General features: G+C 35.2%; 3 protein-coding genes across 6 annotated transcripts in view; 2 read left to right on the top strand and 1 right to left on the bottom strand.

Annotated features, from left to right (window-relative positions):
• The window catches only part of Nfat (nuclear factor of activated T cells 3), a 28,743-nt gene extending 16,619 nt beyond the window's left edge, over positions 1 to 12,124 (top strand). For 2 of the 3 annotated variants that reach the window (XM_072907276.1, XM_072907273.1), the window contains exons 2-10: positions 1,559 to 1,866; positions 3,021 to 3,315; positions 4,686 to 5,195; positions 5,396 to 5,845; positions 5,954 to 6,535; positions 6,707 to 7,078; positions 7,264 to 7,619; positions 7,832 to 8,194; positions 8,415 to 12,124. In XM_072907276.1, coding sequence (XP_072763377.1) covers positions 1,559 to 1,866; positions 3,021 to 3,315; positions 4,686 to 5,195; positions 5,396 to 5,845; positions 5,954 to 6,535; positions 6,707 to 7,078; positions 7,264 to 7,619; positions 7,832 to 8,194; positions 8,415 to 9,017 — 3,839 coding nt within the window. In that variant the 3' untranslated portion in view covers positions 9,018 to 12,124. The remainder of the gene's footprint in view (positions 1 to 1,558; positions 1,867 to 3,020; positions 3,316 to 4,685; positions 5,196 to 5,395; positions 5,846 to 5,953; positions 6,536 to 6,706; positions 7,079 to 7,263; positions 7,620 to 7,831; positions 8,195 to 8,414) is intronic. The other variant, XM_072907275.1, reaches the window with a different exon arrangement.
• Positions 12,125 to 12,210: 86 nt separating this feature from the next.
• LOC140673998 (endoribonuclease LACTB2) lies at positions 12,211 to 16,148 on the bottom strand. The gene is made up of 4 exons (XM_072907296.1): positions 16,109 to 16,148; positions 14,366 to 14,525; positions 12,594 to 13,230; positions 12,211 to 12,484 (listed from the first exon to the last, which is right to left on the bottom strand). The coding sequence occupies exons 1-4, from the start codon at positions 16,131 to 16,133 to the stop codon at positions 12,356 to 12,358; spliced, it is 951 nt and encodes a 316-aa protein (XP_072763397.1). The 5' UTR covers positions 16,134 to 16,148; the 3' UTR covers positions 12,211 to 12,355.
• On the top strand, positions 14,345 to 21,999 carry LOC140673996 (uncharacterized). 2 transcript variants are annotated; one of them, XM_072907286.1, is made up of 8 exons: positions 14,345 to 14,475; positions 14,943 to 15,142; positions 15,260 to 15,406; positions 16,425 to 16,553; positions 16,640 to 16,977; positions 17,387 to 18,178; positions 18,898 to 19,089; positions 19,570 to 21,999. In XM_072907286.1, exons 6-8 carry the CDS (start codon positions 18,125 to 18,127, stop codon positions 20,461 to 20,463), a joined length of 1,140 nt encoding a protein of 379 aa, XP_072763387.1. In that variant the 5' UTR covers positions 14,345 to 14,475; positions 14,943 to 15,142; positions 15,260 to 15,406; positions 16,425 to 16,553; positions 16,640 to 16,977; positions 17,387 to 18,124; the 3' UTR covers positions 20,464 to 21,999. The 2 variants fall into 2 exon arrangements, with proteins under 2 accessions (XP_072763387.1, XP_072763386.1); XM_072907285.1 differs by having other exon boundaries at positions 16,425 to 16,977.
• The last annotated feature ends 1,805 nt before the right edge of the window (positions 22,000 to 23,804 follow it).

Genomic DNA, 23,804 nt, shown 5'->3' on the forward strand with positions numbered 1-23,804 from the left:
GAGCGTTCTGTCGTGTTTATTTATCGACTGGCGAGATTGCCAGGGTATAATTAAAACCATCGGACGTCACTATTTACGAGACCTTCGCGATTATTATCTTTATGGCATGGCTTGATTATGCAGCTATTGTAGTGAATGGCGCCACCCGTTATTTGCAAAATATCCAATGGCTGTGATCAGTGTGTATGATTTTTAAAGGAAATGCGGGAAGATGATGAGTCGAAGAGTGAACTATACTCGGAACTTGTAATACTTTTATCTTCCATAAATCGTAAAGTAAATATTACATATTATAAACCTGTTGAACGCTATCGTGGCAAACACTGTTTCAGATATTTGGTCTATTTGAACAACGATTTGTTACATTACTTTTTCTAAGATTGTATAAAACTAAAACTTGGAAGTATTTTACATTTAAATGTGGACTTCACGAATAATAAATTATTTTTGCGCTAACTATAATAAATGAAAAATAAGAGAAACTATAATAAAAGAAAAAAAGGAGTCTATTTCTGACATAGATTGTGAAAAGAAAAAATAATAATTGTTACAACTTGATATAATGTAATGATTGGCAATAATAGCAGCGACGCTAGAAAAGAGGAAGAAAACGAAAGAAAGTGAGAGAGAGAGAGAGAGAGAGAGAGAGAGAGAGAGAGAGAGAGAGAGAGAGAGAGAGAAAGAGAAAGAGAAATGAGATTGGAAACCGACAGCCGGGTCGTTGACATCGTCCCGTGATTTTCCTCGACGTTCACACAGATGCACAGCTAATGCACGTGTGTGCATGCGTCGATTACGTGCCCACCCCCTATGGGTCGCCGGGGTGGAAGGAGAGAGGGATGTAGAATCGAACCCCGTCGTCACCAGTTGCGTCCGCGATTGCAACTTCACCCCCACGCAATTATCCCATCCAGTAGTCGAGGTGGTCTATAGATAGATCGTTCGACATTGCTCTGCCTCCTTCCCTTACGCTCTCTCTTACTCCTTCTCATCATCTGTATCTTTTTGTCCCTCTTTCGCTGGGGCTCGTGTGTTTCGTATTTTTCCCCCTTTATCGCATCCCGACGATGCACACGCCGGCTCTTCATGCACGACATGTAAATCGAGAGTTGGTCTATCAATGTTGCATCGAATGGTGATTCGTGCTCGGAGATTCAATTTTATTGGTAATGAAAGCTTGAAAATAGATTCAAAGATATACATAATTTTATTGATCAATATAATAGTATGATATTCGGTAGTATATGATTTTATAGTGTTTTGGATTGTTAGAAGGAAAGAGGAGAATTTGCTGAAATCTTGAAATCTAAACAAATACGGCTCTAGAAAAGAAGTAGAAGAGAGAATTTATTCTGATGATTCTGAGAATCTTAAAATAATTATATATATTATCAGATTTTCATTTGATAGAAAGATGATAGAGCATTGATATATGTCATGTCAGGAAAGTTTGATATAAAAATGGTATATTCGTGCTTTATCTAATTGATAGACTTGATCGTCTGCCTTGTATTTATTCTAGTTAAGCTAAAGTTTAGTTAGCGTATTTATTTTTCAGTTAGCAATGCAGGTGGCACATCGTCGACGGTGACAGCATCGTCTATCTTGAGAAGCACCACAACTACAAATAATCGCGCTCATTCCACGACGAGGAGGGTGGTCAGCCACCAGCAACGACAACAACAGCAGCAGCAGCAGCAGCAACGACAACAACAGCAAAAACAATCTAGAATCCCGTCTTTCGGTGGCATCACTGTGAGGAGCTCGGATGACCACGGATCTAGAACGGGTACAACGCAAGACGACAACTCAAACGATTCCGGTCTCGGCTCCGAGGAACGTCAACAGCATTTCAACAACGTCAACGTTAGTACCTAACGACAAATAAGATGATATTGTCAAACATTGACCAAACGATTCAGATCTTATTAATTGCTGTGTATATAACTTTACTAACACTAAGCTATAAACTATATGCTAGAGTTCTAGTTTTATGACATCTGCTGTATACAATTTTTAATATAATACAATTTAGTATCTAGAAATATTAGAGGCCCGTAAACTTATTGTCAAATTTCCTACTTAGATTTTCGCTACACGTGAAACATTACGAATAAAAAAAGTACTTGTTATAAAATGTTAAAAAAATTATATTATTTCGAAATCAACAAAAAAAAATTTATCCGCAAACAAGAATTTGTTCACAAGTTATTAATCGAATCTAATAATTGGTTCAAACATATTTTTTTGTCTTTTTCCTTTTTCTGAAAGATCAGAAGAAGAAAAGGAAGAGTTTACGGGTCCCTATATGAGCTTCGCACTTTGCTTATTCTTGCTACGGTTACGGCCTTGAATCTCCTTGTTGTTAGAAGCCAGATGAAGTTATTTAATGTGTTCACGAGGGTACGCGTGATCGTCATCAATATCATCATTGGAGATCGCCGACCGCTCGAACGGTAGTTGAACCCAGCCGAGTTCTGATTCGTTAAATTAAGTACACAGACGTTGGCGCACGTATGGGTTGTCTCCCTACTAATCACTCGAAATAACTTTTTTTACAGCATCGAGCGAAAAATGATACTGAATTGCATTATTAAGATATTTAATATTAACAGAATTTTAATAAAATTTTAATTTAATTTAATAAAGATAAATTAGTTTGTAATTTAAATTTAGTTTAATTATATTCCTATAATATTATTACATAAAGATTCACTAAAATAAAACATTGGAATTTTAAATTAAGATATTAATCATTCAGATATTAAAATATTTAATTAAGATAATAATATCTTAATAAGATTATTAAATTATATGTTTAAGATATTGCTAAATTTTGTATACTTTATACATACATACAGACATATGTGTGTGTGTGTGTGTGTGTAGATTGTAGCATTTTTTCTTTTACATGTACATCTGATTATTTAATATAAAGTACAATTTGAATATTTAACAAAACATTTTTTTATATATACATCTATGTCACGAGTCGATCAATAATGTACTTGTTTCATCAGCTTTGGAACGGTGTTGGCGAGGAGGACACAAAAAGGAGGAAGATGGATATTAAGCTGGAATCCGAAGATGCAAACTTCCCATTTCCGGATGTGGCTGCCGGAACTAGTCCTGACAATAAGTCTTTGACGACCAGAACCACCGGCAACGAAATCGGTTTGGGAAGTGTATCCAGTAGGACCGTTAATTCTGTAAACAGAATCGTAGGGGTGACCAGACCTCGACCTGCCATGGGCGTGCTGACTAAAAGAACATCGACCGCTCATCAGGGGCCTATCACCCTCACTTCGCAATTGTGTATGTGTCTTTAGATAGTTGTGTAGAATATGTTTTAGTTTTTAATACTTCTATATATATGATAGAAATTAATAGGAATATAGGATGAAAAATGAAATCGGCATACAAATTCCAAGTAAATAAAATAAACAGATATTGAATTTTTTTTTTTTTTTTTTAGAAGGAAGAAATTTTGATTTTTTTAAATCTTTAAATTACTTGGTTACTTATTTTAGGTATGACTTCAATACAAATAATGTAACATTCTCTTACAAACGACATTATTATTGTATAGTTGATGCAATCGCGTATGAAAATTTCGCACTTCGAGTTCTCTTGCAGACTCTACTTATCAATACTAAGTATACATATATTCGACTGAGTTAACACCAATGAAAGACTTGTGCACTTTATTGCATCTCATAAAGTTAGTCGTTTCTGAAGAGAGAAAACGTTTGTCTTGCCAGAGAGCAAGAGAAGGGATGAACAACTCGTTACTTCGCATTACAGAAGTAACACATTGCATTGTCGTCTTCGATGTTTTGCAACAAGAGCAAACTCATCGGTAAATTTATTATTTCCGACGAAATTGCTTATTTTCCGATAAGTTATCTCTTTCGGTTCGGGAGCCAGCGCTCTCTCTTTTTCGCTCTCGCGTAGCGATAGGCAAGACAAAATATAAATACATCATGAAATTTGATATTTCGCTTTTTGATACCAAATATAGGTCAAACAAGCATGGCTGCGATTAAAATATTAAGTATAATTACGGATAATAGAACAATGTGCTTTATCGTATTAACGGTTTAATAAAAATGATTCGTAACACATTGATTAATAATGAATCAAATTATGATTTTATGATGATGGATTTACTGATGATAATGTAAATTTTGTAAATTAATTCAAAATCTTTAATCTTTCTACGTTTATAAAAATAAGAATTTCGAATTTTTAAAATTTTGTCTTGAATATTTCAAACATGGGCCTTAATTTTTTGGCCTTTAAAAGATTTTATTTTCCAATTTTCTTTGAACTCTTTGAAATATAAGTGTTTATAATTTTGTATTTTAAAAGGATCAAAATTTCTTCACTTTTCAAATGTATCTAATCGTTGTTTTATAAATCCTGAAATATGATAAACTTTTATTAATTTGTCATATGTCTAATATATGATTGGACTAGTTCCAACATAATATGCCTCTCTTTCTTTGGCGTTTCTCCAACAAACCAATAGTAAACATTCCACTAGAGATCTCAACAATCTTTAGCATTCTCTATTTACTCACACCTGCCATCTTCCATAAATTACTTCTCAATCTACTGTACACTTCCCAAACAGATTCAATCCTGATCTAATATTGTTTATGATCTTTTTTTCCCATTGCCAGCCAACATCTCCGTCAACGGTAAGACTCAACTGCAGATTGCCTGCCAACCTGAGCAACAACATCGAGCTCGCTATCAGACGGAGGGTTCGCGAGGAGCGGTAAAGGATCGTAGCGGAAATGGTTTTCCCATCGTGCGACTGATCGGCTATGACAAACCGACGACTCTACAAGTATTCATTGGTACTGATCTGGGCAGAGTGGCGCCGCACATGTTTTATCAGGCTTGCCGAGTAAGCGGCAAGAACTCTACGCCCTGCGTCGAACGGAAAATCGATGGCACGATTGTTATTGAGATTGACATGGATCCTGCAAAAGATATTACCTGTGATTGCGTCGGCATCTTGAAGGAGCGTAATGTTGACGTAGAACATAGGTTTCCTCAGGAGGCTGGGCTTCAAGGAAGAAGTAAGAAAAAGTCGACACGGTGCCGCATGATCTTCCGCACGATTATCACGCACACTGATGGAACCACAGAGACGCTACAAGTCTGTTCACAACCAATAGTTTGCAGTAAGTCGAATAAAAGGATGGATTTTTTATTTAAATGTTTAAAAAAATAGCTACATCATAATTAAGAAGAAGAAGAAAGATCATAAAATTGTGTCTATATATATAATTCATATTATAAGATATAAATAAGATTCTTAGATACGATAAAAAACTAACGATTTATTCATTTTTCTTATATCATCGAACGTGTATGTTCACAGCTCAACCACCTGGAATTCCAGAGATCTGCAAAAAGTCTCTGACCTCCTGTCCATGCACCGGTGGACTAGAACTCATTATACTAGGCAAAAATTTCCTAAAAGATACCCGAGTAGTCTTTCAGCTGGATAATGATGATGTGACGAGTCTGGAGCCGCATTGGGAATGCACCGTATTGCCGGATAAAGAGTACTTACACCCGGCGCATTTGGTGTGCGTGGTACCGGCTTACCGCAGGCAAGATTTAGCACCTACGGAAACGGTCAGCGTAAGATTGTATGCAGTGTCGTCTGGAAAGACTAGTGAACCACACACTTTCCTTTATACGGCCGCTTCTACTCCTCCGCAGCCATCAATTGGCAAACTCGAATCCATTTCACCTCCACTGACAAACGGTGACCTGGTTACATCTTCATCCGTGGTACCGTCAGCCGCGGATGTAACATCTAACAGTGAGTGTTTAGTTACCAAATAAATCTTAATAATTTATTGATTTATTGATTAGACATTTTTTGAAAAATAAGTAAAAATAAAATAAATATCTTTCTTTATTTAACCAGATTTATTAACGCAAGCAGCTGTAGGGCCGGCAAGCTTTTTAACCAATCCTACGACTCAGTCACAACAAACCACTTCTTCAGCAGAGACATTAAAGAGTGATCCCAGTCCGCCGCCAGCAGAAGCATCCCGAGTGATTCCCGTAATGATGTGGGCTTCGCAATCTTCGAATTCACCTCCTGACGTCATGATGCCACCCCCCGTACTTGTGGCCAATTCTCTAATGTCTCGACGATCTTCATCGAATCTACAGCTGATTCTGCCAGATAACTTAAAGACGGAAGTACTAGATGAAAACAGTGAGAATAGTATGCTAAGTGAAAATAGCATGCAGAGCATTCCAACGCCAACGACGGTTTCGAATGGACCAGCATCTGTCGCTTCTCCCCTCCAACAGTTGGTTAACGAGAACTCAAGAGAGGCTGCGCCTTCGCAAGCTGATATCATCAGGACTGTCGCTGTCGCAACCGCTAGCAACAGTCCAGTACGAGAGGCAGTGAATGGTCTTCTCGGAGTAGTGGATTTAATACGTAATCAACATCCCTTGTCATTGGTGAATGCACATCATTCGACTTCGTTTGGAGGTGAATATAATAAGAATTTGAGTAATTATTTGTTGAATACAGTATATATTATAAAACTTTCAATAAACTCAGTTAAATCTTAGTATTTCAATTCTCAAGTAATAAATTGAAATTTTAGCAGTTTTAATTTTCTTAAATTAAATCAAACATTTTTCAATTACTGATTTATAGGTATACATGAGCCAACTCAGGTCCCAGTTCTCAGCCCTCATCGTCTCAAAGACACCAATGGTGTTTTGCCAACAGAAAATAGTTCTAATGGAGCAACTCTTCAAGGTGCTGGCGTGGTGGATCTCCGCATGAAACACCATCATCAGCCAGACTTTGACACATTGTCGAGCTTCACCGGCGCTTCTGGAACACAGCCGTTATCAACGCCGAGTAGTCACGACAAGTATCTGAATCAGATTGAATCCTCAGTAGTCACTAGCGAAGAATCTGATAACCCAGAAAATGAGTTCGCTATTCAGCAACAGCGGACTTCCATTATTTCAGGAAGCGCCCAGCAGTCGGCGGCGCCTCCAGGAATACTGACTACCACAGGTATATGTGTGATGTGTATCAAAAAGCAGTAGACTTTATATATTGTTTGTGTTCTTTGTATTATAATTCTAAAACATGAAATAATTTTAAGCAATAAAGTAAAATTAATTCTTTTGTTGTGAGAAATTTGGTATTAATTTAAAAATTAATTTAAAATATTAATATACAGTAATACTTTTTTTCAGGGCAAACTTCAGTAAACGCTTTAGTAAACTCTGCAGCTGAACAGATAGTATCTCCATTGCGTGCCGTAAATTCCACCGCAATATTGAGTCATGTGACAGCTGAGCATGAGGCAATCGGTAGCAGTCAGCAGACTAGGACTAGTCCGCCGATTCCAGTGAAGACAATGTTGTTGGAGGCGTTAATACCGCCGCAGACGGTACAACCGTTGGCAGCAGCTACAGGTGCGACATCAGTATCGCCTGCAACAACAATGGAACAAACAGGAGAAAGTCTATTAACTACTATTAATGCGGCATTGTTACCGCAGTTGCCAGAAACGCAAGTCAATGCGGGAACTGCCACATCGAATGCCACGGTAAATATTAATAATATTTATTTAAGAGTATTGGAAAAAATATAAAGAATAAAATAAAATTAGACTTTTAAAAATCTCGAAGTATCCGAGACTAAAGTTTATAACTTTGAAATAAAAAAATCTAAGATCTTGAGAAGTTTTTCAATTTAGTATAAAATTCTTTAAATCAATAAGCATAAATATAAATGTGGATTTGATTTTATTTTTTACAGGTCGCTGGCAGTACGATACCGGCAGAACATATGCAACAGCAGATTCAAGCGCTTACACAGCAAGAAGCAGCTGTGATGCAGCAGGTACAGCAAGTGGAACAAGTAGTAGCACAAGCCCAACAGCAAGTCGAGCAAGTTGTTGCGCAAGCGCAACAACAGGCGGTTCAAGCTGTGCAACAGGCTCAGCAACAGGTGGTTCAACAAGTGGTACAGCATGCCCAAGTAGTGCAACAAGCGGTGCAACAAGTACAGGCAGTGCAGCAAGTTCAAGCAGCTCAAGTGGTGCAGCAAGCGGTGCAACAGGCGACTGAAGAAGTAGTCCAACAAGCGGTGCAACAAGCGACACAAGAAGTGGTGCAGCAGGTTAATAGCAATTGTTATTAACCTTTAATTTATTAAATATATTGTATATAATATATATATATAGCATATATTGTATATAAATGTATGTAGAGAAATATGCGTGTAGAGAAATGTGTAAAAAATTCACATTTCTTCAGAATAATCTCTAAATATATTAATTATTAAAATTTACGGTTTTAAATTAAACTGATTGACCAACATCAAACAAAAAATATTCCAGGTTCAAGCAGTACAACAAGCTGTTCAACAAGCTCAAGCAGCCCAAGCTATGCAGCAGGCGGTTCAACAAGACATCGGCTCCATGTTGAATCAGCCCGCAGGTTTTGTAGCGGAAGCTAGTTCCGCATTAGCCAGCGGAGCCGCTAACGAACCCTGTCAGCAGCGTCTGACTACCGCGGCTGAACAAGCCATCAACAACGTTATCACTAATGCCACAAAGGACATTATCAACAATCGGCCCATCACGACGACTACCGCTCATGCGATTATCGCCACAAAAAATATTCTGAACAGCGTGGCGACGCAAAGCGCGCAATTGATGAATAACACGATGGAAGTGATTTTGCCGAAATCTCCGTCGGCACAAAACAACATCGTCGAACAGGTTACCAGCAAATCACCGCCGGTCGCGCTTCCGGTCACTCCAAATCGCCAGGCTGTGAATGCCCCGATTCCCAATCCCGCCACGAGTACCGCGGTCAACAGGAAGCCAGAGGATGGGATGTTGCCTCAAGAGCTCACCTCAATGTCGGAGCACGATCTTCTGAGTTATATTAATCCCAGTTGCTTTGAGCAGCTTCCGCAAAGTGGATTCCTCTTGTAGTACTGCCGCATTGTTCGCCAGAGGCAGAGGTGATTTTCTTTAATTAATTTCTTTTTGAACAATGTAAAAGTTTAAAATCTGTCTTTGTATCCTGCATTTAGCTCTACAGATAGATAGAACCGCCTAACTTTGAAAATCTTTATTTGCTTCATATGAAGAATGTTAATATAGAGGCTTAGTCTACACTAGTATTTTTATGTAAAAATAGTACGTACTAAAATATCAAATCTTGCTTGCTGTTTGAATACGTACATATTCTAGATCGAGGCAAATTATTTGTAACACGATCTCGTGCTCGAAACGTAAACTTTGTACATTTTACTCCGTTAGCGAGAAAAATCAAGTTCTGTTATTATTTTTTTCTCTTTTTTTTAATTTTTTTTTATTTATTTAAACTTTGTAAATTATACACTTTTATAGGAAATGACAAATCAAAATAGTATGCACCAAAAGTTTAATTCAGCTGTTTTTACATCAGTATTGTTTATTTGAAAACTCAACAAAATTTTTGAAAAAAAATTAAAGCAATTTTGTCTTCTAAAATGTTTTAATAAATGATCTAATATGTTAATAGCGCTACACATATGCTTGATACTATTAGATACTTTCATGTCTTTTTGATGCCTATCATCACAGCTTTTTAGTACGCATATTAAAGGATCTGTGTAAACTGAGTCAGAGTTTAGATTCATAGTTAAATGTAAGGATACAAAGATTCAAGAATGTTGAAACAATTAAAACCCCTTTCATAAATATACAATAGACATTTTTAAGACATTTATGTTTTTAAATTTCAGACTCTTCAGAATTAATCTCACTTTTCAGGATCATCACATTAATTTGACAAGTCTATGCTATATTTATAACACGTGATCATTTTTATAGAAGAAAAGAAGTATTTTGTCAACTTTGGGATTCAAATTATAATTTAAACAGTTTTCGAGATTTTTAATATTTGAAAAAGTTACAAATTGTTCGATTCTTGAATTGTCATCTTCAATGAATCCTAGGACCTCTCTTGATCTCTGAGTTATTGAATCTTCAATTTCAATTTTAATTAATTTCATTCGATTTAACAACTTATGAGATTAGTAGACTTTATTCAAAGCACATTATATAAACAAATTTATCACCCAAAGTTTTCGGAGATACTTCCGGATCTTCCTGCGATTCACAGGAAAGAAATGCTACAAGTCCACAGCAGAAGTTCATTAGAGATCGAGAACTATTAACTTTTAAGTATAGACGGGCCCCCAAAAAAGGGTGACAAATCGGATGTTTTTCTCTTTCGTCTTTGTTATGTTTTATCTTTTATATAATTAATGCTAATTAACTTGACAATTTATTATTTATCTCTGGCAATTATTCATCTGCGTCTTCATCTTTTTGCAAACCATCTTGAGTTCTTCTTTTTGATTTTGATGTTTTATATTGTACATTTTCTTTATTGGTAGGATTTACAAAAAAAATGTTCAAAGGATGCTAATTTGCTTCCCTTTAAATATTCAGTTAATTTATTACTCTTCTTTAAATATTATATTCTTTACAAGTATATCCCAAACATTACATTCTCATGATCGTACAATCTAATGGTGGCACATTAAATTTAATTCAATATCTTGGTCTTAACAAACTGAATTGAGAAGTTAATGGAAAGACTTAATGGAAAAGAATCTTGCCAAGACAGAAAAAAATAATAGAATTGACAGAAAAGTACATGTATGTACTAAATTGTTTAATTATACAAATTATCGATGACATTAAAATTTAAAATTACTATTAATTTTATTGCGAAAGAATGGATCATCTCATCGCTGTGGTCTTTATACGTGTCTCAAATACATATTTCATAATGTAGAATATGTATATTGTTCAATAATCTAAGTTTATTTTTTTTCTTCTCCTTTTTTGTTATTTAGTATATTGATTATGATAATAGAGTTACGTGATTGCGTTAATGTTATCATTAGTTGATAGATGAATATAAATGACAGAGTGAAAGAGTATTGTATGTGCGCTCGTGCGTGTACGTGTAAAAAAAAAAGAGAGATTATGTTATGTGTGTATGTTGAAATAATATATATAAAAATATATTATATAAATATATATTTTTTACGTTTATCCCCAAAGAAAGAGTAGAGGGTGAATTAAGTAACAAAGTGAGCTTATTAAGGATATATGTTATATAGATATATCCATATAGTTATATACCGGATGTAACTAAAGTGCGTCACACAAAACCCTTACTATACTTTCTCTTATCAATTGTTAGACTCTTTTATAAATTTTCAGACTCTCAGCTCTCAGGATCAATACATCAAAAAATGTTCAGATTCCCAAATCTGTAGATAAAATGTGTTTCAAATCCTGGATGAGATTTCAAATTTCTTTTGGATTTAAATATTTTAAATTATTAAATTTTCAACTTTCAGGATTTAAATACAGATTGAAATTTTAGATTCTCAAAATTCTATATTATTGAAATATCCTGAATATCTTATTCCTAGATGCTGGAAAGTTCTTGAACCACCGATTTCCCAAGCTCTCATACTATTTACTCTCAACATTTTGCACTTTAGTGATATCCTCGTGTACGTATATCGCGACATCGAATTTTTCGGGGCAATTCCCCACATGTTCAAGACGAGAGGTGCTAATATTCGCCAAGATTTATGTAGCTAGTAAATAAAAAGAGAGAGATTTTATAACGAAAAATATAACGAAACATTTATTGTGTCGCGACAGCAACATTATAGCCAATTATATACACGTATATATACATACACATATATATATATATATATATATATATACATTATATATATATATATCAAACATATATATATATTTTATATTGACCGTTGTAATGTATCCGTAGTCGCACGCGATGACTAATGATTCGCCTAAACAGGGAAGGAGGTAACTTACCGCTTGCGATATATACTTCGTGAAATTGTCGTAAACGTGTACTCTTTTCGCTGTGCGCACATTAATGATAATTAGCTATCAGCCTAACTTGGACAGAGAGAAATTCATAACAATGTATCATTATATACTTCTGTGAGTTGAATAAATGTTTCACAATTATGTGCCTGGTGTTTCAACAATTTTCCTATTTCTTTTTATCTTTTCAATGATTCAAATTAAAATCTGTCATTATTAGAGCTCCTTATGAAACCTTTATATTTTAATAAAAATTTATATACATTTATAAAATATATAATTGAGATTTCTGAGTTTCCAAATTCTAGAGTCTGTACTCCATAAATTTTTTGTCCTCAAAACTTGTTTTACATTTTTTAAAATTCAATTTTAATTTCCTAAATTATATGATACATTCATATTTTGCCTTTAATTCTCCACCAACCACCTTCTTGTTGTTGTAATACTTTTCCCTCTTTCTGTAGCTTGTGAAGGTGATGGTCTACAGTATATGCTGCAGCTAGCCATAAATTTTCCGGAGCATCCTATGCAAAAAAAAAAAAAAAAATGTCATTCTATATTATTTCAAATTAAAAATTAACAATTTGGAAAGAAGTATATATGTTCTCACTGTTTTTATTAATTGATGTTTACCTTGTATATTAACTTAACAATATCCATTCCTGTCATTGGCTTATTCTTTCCTTGTTCTTCTAGTATTCGCAGAATTTCCTCTTCTCTCTGTTTTCTGTGATTGATGTAATATTGTATACGCGGCAATGGATCTTCTAGAACCGGTCCATGGCCTGGATAAATTGTCTTGGGACGCATCTCCAAGATCTTATTCAGCGATAGCAAATAATCATGGAGGTCCTCGAAGACTGACGTGCCTTCTCCGAGGATGCAGTCACCGCTGAATAAGATATTCTCATCTTGCAACAGTAGACAGATATGATCGCTAGTATGTCCTGGTGTGTATTTCACCTGGAGTTTTGCCCCTTCAACTTCCATCACTTGATCATCCTTCAGAGGTTCCCATTGGATGGATTTCTCATAGGTTGATCTTTCCTCGTTTGACGATCGCGATAATTTCCACACAGTAGGCTGCTTGTCTGAGGGAAACAAGCTCTTCAGCAAGTTTCGCACAGGTTCCACTCCCCCAATGTGATCATGATGCCAATGAGTGATTACCAAGTGCTCGATAGTTGCATTTTCCTCGCTTAAAACATTATTTAAAAGCTTTATATAGGCCTCAGCTGTTTTAGTTTCTCCAGAATCGACCAGTATACGTCTGTAACAAAGAATAGCTCAAAGAAGATTAATTTGCTTTTATCGTGAGAAACAAGAACAATAAGTTTTTGTTTTTACATGGAATATTTTCACTTATTCTTTTTCTATGATTTTTCTATTATTCTCTATTATATTATTATTTTATATTATATGTATAATAGATTAAAGAGATATTTCTTGGATATGATTTCACAATTTTTTACAATAATTATTCAAAATAATTATAAAAATTATAAAAATATTATTATTTAAATAATATCATTATTATTAAAATTATTAATATTATTATTATTAAAAATATAATATTATTATTATTATATAATAGATTAAAGAGACATTTCTTGGATATGATATTGCAGCAATTTTTTACAATAATTATTCAAAGTGTATAAAAATATTATTATTCGAAAGATACACATTAATTTAATAGTATTGATTTTATTTGTAATTTAATATTATTTACAGTTTAAAAAAAATATGATTTGCATATTATCATATTCTCATATTATCAAAATTTTGTTTAATTGAAATGTAATGAATAAAAAATATTTTTTCTTGCATTCTTAAAGAATAAAAAAATATAAAAAAAACAGGAAGAATTATAATACTTTCAAATTATAATAAATAATAATACAGTAAATTATTCATTATATATATATATATATATATATATATATATATATATATATTTTATATTTTTTTTTATATTTTTTTATTCTTTAAGAATGCAAGAAAAAATATTTTTTATTCATTACATTTCAATTAAACAAAATTTTGATAATATGAGAATCTAACCTTAAAGGAATAAGTTGTTCATATTTTGATTTTTAATTTCGAACATAAAACAATGACATGATGTTTTTCCACAAAACAAAATCTCTTAAGTTTACAAATTCCAGGTAGCGATGTCAACAAGTTTCAAATTTATTTATTCAATGAGTACAATTGTTGACATGTTTTTTAAAATATTAATATTTAAATGTCGTTATTTTCAAGCATACTAATTAATAAGAACATTCATTTTTTTTTTTTTTTTTTTTTTTTTTGTATAAAATAACTTTCGAAGGAAAGGTCACGAACATGACACTTATCTATTGTATGTACGTAATTGACAAGTGACACATGACTTTTATTACCTACGTCCTGTACCCACGAGATAAGTATTGGTGCCTTGTAGTGTCATCGGTCCAGGATTGCAGCCCAGGATCCGGATCACTTTGCTGGACAGCTTCGCTATCGGCGGCAGGTTCGTCAAGGGTGGCATAATTCCTTTGCTTGTCTCGTTCACTCGAGAATCTGTCAAGAATAATAGCAAAAGTAGCAGAGACAGTACTTTAGAATTTGATCTATACATTCACACATCATGTGTAGCTATCATTAACGTCATAAGTATTTATCTTTATTAGGTAATACATGACGGTGCAGATTACAAAAAATACTTCTTCGAATCGTGACAAAGATTATTTAATTATTTATATTCAAGAAACATTAGTAATAGCAGAGAGAAGGCTTCTCTCTGGTAATAGTTCTTCGTTATTTTTATGTGTTATCCATTCTTTTAAGAGATGACAAATAAAAGAGCGCAATATGAAAAAAATATGAAAAAAAATGTTTATAACTTTGAATTAATTTTAAATAACTTTTTTTAAGTCAGCTTTTTTTGTTTTTTTTTTTAATTATCGATGATCATATCAATAACTAATTTACCTACAGTTGCTCGTTTCGACGTAACGTTCGATTCTATCACGTGAGCTTGAGATGGCGCTTCGTGGTATTTGTTTTGCCGCACGAGACTGAAAAGCGGTTTACACACAAAGGCAAATTACCCTGCGATTAGATTGGGTGTACTGATAGATAGAACTATATTTAATTACGTACAGAGACTGCATACGCTTCGCGAGAAATTGGAAAAGGTAAATGATAACTCGACGATCTCTTTATAAATTTTTCTCGCAGTTTCTTACTAGATTCTTCGTGTTTCTTTCTTCCTTCATCGCGTATAACATGTATTTATTCTATTTTAAACGTAGCAAAAAGATGGTGACAAAGATGACAAAAATAAACGAGCTTTTGATCATTTCACACAGGACGTCGCACTCGATATGCTTACAAAACGATGAATGACGTAACGAGCTCCCACGTGTATCTTGTCACTATACATATATATATTATCAATAGTGAGTATTCCATCGGTGCTTATTACAATAATAGAAAAACAAACGAGCAAAATAAAACTACAGAGTAGTAACCGTAGCATAGTAGTTTTATAATACAATTTTGGAATCTAATATACAGAAAAATTTTGCGTATATATATATATATATTTATATATTGTCGCACGAATTTTTGACAAATGCAAACCGAACCTAATCGACTGCGTCAAACTTTAAAAATAATTTTGGTTATTTTTCATTCTATTATTTTAACAATAGAATAGCCTTTTAATCAATAAAAGTTATTTAAAATTTATTTTTATTGTACTTGATCATCTTCAGATGTCAAGGAAATATATATATCAATTTTTGTAGATTTATAAACACACTTTGAGACAGCTGAAACTACGTCAAATGACCTGTGACCTATACGTGACCAGAGACAGAGAAAAAAAAGTGTGACGCTTATAATAATAAAGATTAATAACAAGTTTTTTTCTTGATCAGGAAAAAGTAACGCTGTCAACGTTGACATCGTGTTTGGGTTTTTATTTTTGTTGCGTTATTGCAACGCTGGTTCGATTTTATCGCGTGTCACATATAAGTTTCGTCATGATGTGACCTATGGACAACACGCTACACACTTATCTCTACGGACCATTCATCGATTATATATTCTTATCGAAGGCGACCTTAAAAAAAATTTCCCTGACGCACGCGACCTACCTCCGTCCTGTCTTTTGCGACTCATCAAGAACCCCGCAGGTCATAAGCAGACAGACGGCGCGCCTAAAGACCAATAATCGTCCCAATGTGAATTATTTATTGCGACGCATGTCAACAGAAACGTCGCGCCTACTCGATGAGATGCGCGTGATTTTAAAGCCCCGCGTTCAAAGTCGACATTTCCGTCCCTCTATTGTGACGTTAAACCAAATATATATAAACACCGCGGTTGAGAAATGTCATCTATATATATATATATATATATATATATATATATATATATGTGATGACAATAATGTATTATATTTTATTACAGAGGCAGAAGATTTATCTACAATGTTTTACATATCTACAAAAAATTTATTTGATACATGATCTTGAGGACCCCTGCGTGATAAACGCTAATCGCACTTTCTCAGAGTCGGACTAGCGGAAATTTGAGATCGTAAGGATTTGCACATCGCCCGATATCAAAACGCTTCTAAAACGATGAGATCAACGACACTATTGCGCATCGGCATTTATTTGTAGATAACGACGCGGAGGAGGCCACGCGATCGGCGATCACGAGCATGACGGCTGATTCGCGCGGATGCCGCGCGCGCGAATCGTCTTCGCACAATAATAACACGAGATATTGCGAGAAACCAGAAATACGAAGAATTTATTTTGGTTATAAGCATGGGTCGCCGACTCGCGACCTTTCCCGTGGAATTAAGTGCAATTGCTCCCGAAAAAGACGATGTCCTTGACCGAAAAAGGCTGCGACAAAAACAGAGGATGCGAGCGAGAAAGGAAGAAAGGAAGAAAGTAGGAGCTTGTATGCCAATGTTCTGCAATTACATCTGCCAAAAAAAAAAAAATACGAGGTAACAATAAGAGAGAGAAAGAGAAATACTAAGAAAAATATTGATAAAACTAATTGTGCTCTTATACTTTTTCTCAATATCAAATTTTTCTACAAGAGCACAATTAGTTTTATTAATATTTTTATTAATATATTATATAGAATTTTATTAATATTTTATTTATAAGTTTTGTTAATATTTTTATTAGTATATTATATATATATTTTTTTTCAATATCAAATTTTTCTACAAGAGCACAATTAGTTTTATTAATATTTTTATTAATATTTCTCTTATATATTATATATATATATATATATATATATATATATATATATATTTATACATAAAAATGAAATATGATATAATAATGCGAAGAAAATAAAAATGCGGTTTTTACAAAACAATATAGTTTAGAATACAAACACAGGTCATTGGATCTGCATAAAAGGAGAAACAAAGAGAGGAATAGAACACACATACGTCGGTGCGAAGATGCAGAAAGGAGTAAAACGAGAAACGCAGTAAAGGAAAGAGAAAGAAAAGAGTTTCTAGCAAAGGACAAGTGGAGCCGTGAGAGAAAAGATGGGGGCCGTTGACGGTCGATGCGAACGAAGAAAGAGATGGACCTGGGCGAGAAGGCCCGACGACGGATGCGAACACGTTGTGTACAACGGAGGTGGAGGAGAAAGAGGCCGGAGATTGTGCGTGACGCTCGGGGCGCGCCGTGACGCCATGACGTATCGACCGCGTTCGCCACGCGCGCTGACGTCACGATCACGGCCCGAGTCAGACTGGGAGCACGTGAACAGCACGCCCGCGATCACGCGGCCGCGGCCTGACCGGGCCGCCCCGATTGGCCGGCCGCTGGCGAGCCCCTCGCCGAGATTGGTCGCGCCCGCGCGCCCTGCGTGATCACGCACCGCGGTGCGGGCGCGGGTCCGCGCGTTCCCGAGCTACCGCCGACCTGAGAGAGCTTCATTGCGCCGCGAGACGCCCGTCCGTTACGTCCTGTGGGCCCCATCGCTCCACTTTTGCCAAAGAGGGCTCGGCGCTCGTATATAGGTCTCTTTTTTTCTTGCGATTTTTCGAGCGGTGTGTCTCGATTTTTGTTGGTTTTTTTTTCTTCTCTTTCTCCCCGGGTATTTCGTCCTGTTTTTGCGCGGACATGGACTCGAACCAGGCACCTCTCTCGCCACCGGCCTCGCCCCAGCTGAAGCACGTAAGTGACAGCGAATTAAATATACCGCCACAACACTATCCACTGTTGCCCGCGAAACTCAAACATTTTCCACGCGAATGAGCTTGTACAAAATATTTGCTAGTACGTCATCTTTGTGTTGTATAGTTGGTTACGTGCAGTAAAATTATTTTTTTTTTATCAAGAGTAGTGAGTTATATAAAGTTGACAAATATTTCATTACTCAATATATATTTCTTAGAATATCAATCAGTTATTTTATGTAAACTTGAATATATTTTCACTAATTTTTTGACATTGTTTCTCTATAATCGACCCATAAATTTAAATTTTATTGGAGTAAAGTCTATTTTCAATTAGTTGAAGAATACAATATAAATCGAAATAAAAGAAAATTAAAAAATTCATAAAACGGAAAAAATATATATAAAAAACTAATTTAAGATTCATAAATTATGTAAACGGATGTCGAGAATTATATACGGAATCTGCACGGAGTTTTTTCTAATTCAAACGTCCCTCGAGGATGGACAAAGAATTGCTTATCTGTTTTATTGTTTAGTCATGTTTTTTTTATTATGCACTGAAAGCAGTATATTCTTTTAAGGCTTGATTTCATTTATTTAATTTTAGTATCTTATTTTAGATTAAATAACTTTATCCAATAGACAATTATACGTGCATAATAAATTCTTTCTTGCCAACGTTAGACTAACACACTGCCTCCCTTTGTTTTACAGATGGAACCAATGCAGTTATCGTTTAGCGTCGCGGCTTTGCTGGGGGAGAAACTTTCAGATCAGAAATCCGAGCGGAAGAACGAGGATGCGGGTTCCCACCCCGCTTTGCCGCCCACCCCTCAACCCTCCGACTCGGAAGAAGACGAGCCGCCCCGAAAGCGGCGATGTGTCGAGCAATGCGAGTTGGCGAAGGTAAATATGAAATAAAATAGTTGATGCATATTGTGGACAGAAAGCCGCTTTGCTTTCCAATGTCTCCCTTCCCCATTTCCTTTCGATTTCTCTTCTCGACTTAATCGACTGGAACGGAGCGAGCTCGGAGTCGTGTTACGATACGATTCCGTTTGAGCGCGCACCACATTTAGTTCTCCGCTTATTTATCCTTTGAGTAGGCGTATCTTCCAATGATACTTTCCACAAAAATGGATGTCTGTCTCTCCCACGGTTTGCTGCAATCTGTTGTTATGCATCGATAAATCGATAACGTCTTTTTTTTTTTTTAATAGATAGCTTCCAATTATCTTTTTGCCGCTGTTTGTTACTTAATGAATTATAAAATGTTTTGCTTACATCTTCCGAGAACGGACTATAATTTAAAAAATTTTTGGGCATTAAAATATCTTCTACGAACTTGTTGAATTAAAATTGCTAAATTTGTCGTTTTTGTTTCAGTTACTGTTAGACGGTACACCACCGCCAAGCCCAGAACCGGCCCGGGTTTCGGTAATAATGCGCGCCAATCGGGACGGTACCTGTAGTCCGGCGAATCTTACGGGGAGTCCGGCGACCAGTAGCCAACCAGTATCACGTGATTCGGTCGCGCGACAGTTGCCCAGTCCGCGAGCGAACGTGCGACCGAGCACGACGGAACCGGTGCAGGACGTGCTTCGCAACATAAAATTCAAGATGAGCTTGCGTAAGGAGGAGATCATCGTGAACAGCAAGAACACTGACCGCGAGAGCACTCAGCAGCAACAGCAGTTGCCAAGATTGCAACCTCTGGCACCCAAACCTGCGCCTATCGTGGTAGCGGGTCTGCTGGGCTCTCCTCTAGTTTTACCACGAACACCTCTTCTGTTGGTTGCCAGCGCAGCACCAACTACAGCCACGACGACGAACACGACGATGAGCACAAGTACGGTGGAGACACGCCGTCGCGTTTACGAATGCGAGCATCCGGGCTGCGGCAAGAACTACTTCAAGTCGTCGCACCTAAAAGCTCATACGCGCACTCATACGGGCGAACGACCGTTCCCGTGTCCCTACGAGGATTGCAGCCGTCGCTTCTCTCGCAGCGACGAGCTGTCGCGGCACAAGCGTACACATACCGGCGAGAAGAAATTTGCTTGCGTCGTTTGCCAGAGGCGATTCATGAGAAGCGACCACTTGGCAAAGCATGTGAAGCGCCACGCCAGAGATAAGACCTCGTCATCACCTTCTAACAGTCAGATCTCCGCTTCTCAGGTGGCTTCGACGCCTCTGAGAGTGAGTCTACTACCGGTGCTGGCGCCACGATTAACATCACGGCCAGTTCAGCAGTTTGTATCACCTCAGCTGGCAGCGTAAAGGATGCATTTAAGACTTTTTCAAGTCACCTGAAAATTATATTTTATATTTTTTTCACAGTCTCTGTGCGTCTTAATCAGAATTCTGGATGGCTTTTAGCATATAGATAAGGAAGACAAAGCGTTGGTCCTTGATGTTTAAGCGCTATAATAAAGACTGGAATGGTCGACTGATGAATGAATCCACTTGTAAATGACTGTTGAAGACAATAATTAAAGTGTCCAATGTGGATGTTTTAATTAAAGTACAAAATTTGTACCCAAAATATGAAAGATAAAGACTTCGTTTTTTTGCTGATGGAGCGGTATCAATTGGAAGCACGAACATAATCTCAGGGATTGATCTATTGGTACAATCTAATTATTTGGAAAGGAAATATCTTTTCTTATGAAGATATAATGAAAAGAGATTTCGACGTTTCAAGATTACCGAATACAGACGGAATAAATGTCTGTTGAGCAGGAATGAAGAGCGAGGTGAGCCGTGTCTCTAATTTGCGCAGAGACACGAGACGACGATAGGTCATTATGCAGAGGACTTTGTTGTCGTTCACAAACTGAGTACCTAAGTGTATCTGTGATCTGTGATGCGTGAAGGCTAGTATCGTTTAGTTGAGAGATTCACTATCTCGAGAATCACTCGTAGAGAGTCAGGCTCATATTCGCAATGCATATTCAGCATTAAATGTGGCTGTATGTATGTTTTTGGAAGTTGGAATGATATAAAATGTGATTGTCGTATTATTATAAATAATTATAAATTGAATTTGAATATTAAGTAGTCACATTTAACGTTAAATATAGGAGATATAAAAAACAGATTAAAATTTCTAAGGCTACCATTTAAAATTACTCGATTCTTCGCTGGTCGGAGATTCTTTCTAAACAATATAAAAGTCTAAGAAACACATAGTAAATATATCGAGAAGATGTTTTAGACAGATGTGTATTTTTTTTCTTTCTGCTTGAATTATTTTTAGACTTTTGTATTGTTTAATTTACTATCGAGTTATTCTCACGGTAAATAGAGCTCTGTAGCATCAAGTGCGTTAATCGAGAGATAGAAAAACATATTTATTTACGAAGAAACAGGACACTTATGTATAATATATATGACGATTACATATAGACTTTTAAAATGATCATTGACAACTCTATTATTATATGTACATATTTTAAATATAAATAACAAAAGCAGTAAAGATACAACAGCAAAACCATAGAAGGCTTGTTCGTTGAATTTGATTAATTTTTAAAAATTAAGAAAAAAAAAAATTGTTTTCTACCTTTTTGAACTACTTGAAATGTTCTTTTCTTTTTCCAGAGTTTATTTAATGTTTTATACCGCTTCCAACAAAAGAATATGATTATGTTGTAACTTGTAAAATATCTAGATCTTAGAATTGTAAATGTATATATGTATATGTATCATATAACCAGGTAAATTTTACTTGGCGACATAAGACTTTCAGTGGAATTATCGTTACAAATCGTAAAGATTTTTCTACGCTCAAATAAATTGTATACTTTCGTAAAATCACTACGAATATATTCTCGTTCCTTTCACGTTTCTTTCCCTTTATTATTTTCGTTTTGCAATTTGCGTTGATATCTAAATTATTTTAATATATCTTGCAAGTAATTAATTGATAAAATATTAATTCAGCAAAAGTTTGTGACAAAATATTCACTCTAACATTTTTTTTTTTTTTCAAAATATAATTTTCTCAGAGCTTAGATTGCTATTCAAATTATTCATAAAAAATTTGAAATGTAAAAAGTAAAAATAAACTTAAGAGATAAATGATTATGAAAATGTTTAAAAGAGCTTCTAAATTTTGCGATGACAAGCAGACAGAGGAAGCGCGAACTTGACTTCTGTGGGGAAGGTCGCGATTCAAGATTACTGATGATAACGAGCAAAGGAATAAATGATGCTGAAGAATCCGCAGCATAAGCGACTATTATGTCTTGCACGGATACCAAGAATCGATGACGTCGCTTTCGAAAGAAACGCGTACAATTTCATGGACATATGGGAGTCGTGTGAATATCAAATGCCTTGCCCTACATCCATCATACGAAAAATTTTTCTATGGCTACGTATTTGTGTTGCGGAAATTTAAGAAAAATTAACGATTTGTTAAAAATATAGATATTAGACACGTGATTTTATTTAAGAAATAATCATTTAATTTAAAAAAAATTATAGCTGAAAGATCAGCTGATTTACGTCAAAATTTTCCCTCATTATTATTAATCTTTCTTAACTGTTTGAACCCGCAAGAGTCTTTTGATGTGCCCAAAAGTTGGAGTTTAACGGGATCCTCTGGTCTCGAATTCCGTACACTGTACTCATCCACAACCATATACACCGACACACATGCAATTATAACACTGCGTAGAAGAATTATATTTTCGAAAAGTAAAGTGTAAATATGTGCGAAATAACTCTACGAGTTGGAAGCACTTTCTAAAAAAACTTATCTGTTTGAATTTTTAATAAATGTTTTTTATATGTATATATTTCTATATTTAATCATCTAGACTACTAATAATATAAATTACAAATTATATTTTTAACACAAACACGGATAAGATAATATTCAAACTAGCAACATCTGTTGAAGATGACGAAACGATGAATATTGGTCGTTTTAATTGATCTTGTAATCTTTATCCAAATATATGTGTACACAATATAAAGTATACATACATGACATTCGAGAAAGAATAAATTATACCTATATACATATTATTATATCTAACAATTACATATTTTCCAATCTATTACGCAATACCTATATCTCTTATACATATGTTATATCATTTTTCCTCAACGTTATGTTTCCTCGACATTGTCAGGTAAAAATATTATTAACGATAACCGAGGCTATGCAAATATTTATTCTTGACGTTCTGATGCAAACTTGAAGGATTTTAAAAATAGAGTATAATTAAGTCACGAAGGATATAACATATGTATATATTTTTATATTGAAATTATTCTGTTCTACCGTTTATAACTTTAAGATGTTTTCAAGAACAGAAATGGGAAATATCGGAGAAATGCAAAAAAATAAACTAGCCAACAACATCTCGTGCATGAGATTAGCGTATATCTCTCCACCAAATATCCGCCAGACGTTTGTTATCGAATGGCGAGACTTTTATCGCGTGTGTCATCTAGACTACACACTTCGCGAGACGATTTCTTATCACAGATGATTACGAAACAGAGAGATGTGTGTTTGATAATTTCGATGTTGTTAGGAAAATACAAAATAAATCGTGGAAAATATAATAATATGTCGTTTTTTTTAATCGCCTTCGCTCCAGAAT

The sequence above is a fragment of the Anoplolepis gracilipes genome, chromosome 15 (genome assembly GCF_047496725.1).
Source record: "Anoplolepis gracilipes chromosome 15, ASM4749672v1, whole genome shotgun sequence".
NCBI lineage: Eukaryota > Metazoa > Arthropoda > Insecta > Hymenoptera > Formicidae > Anoplolepis > Anoplolepis gracilipes.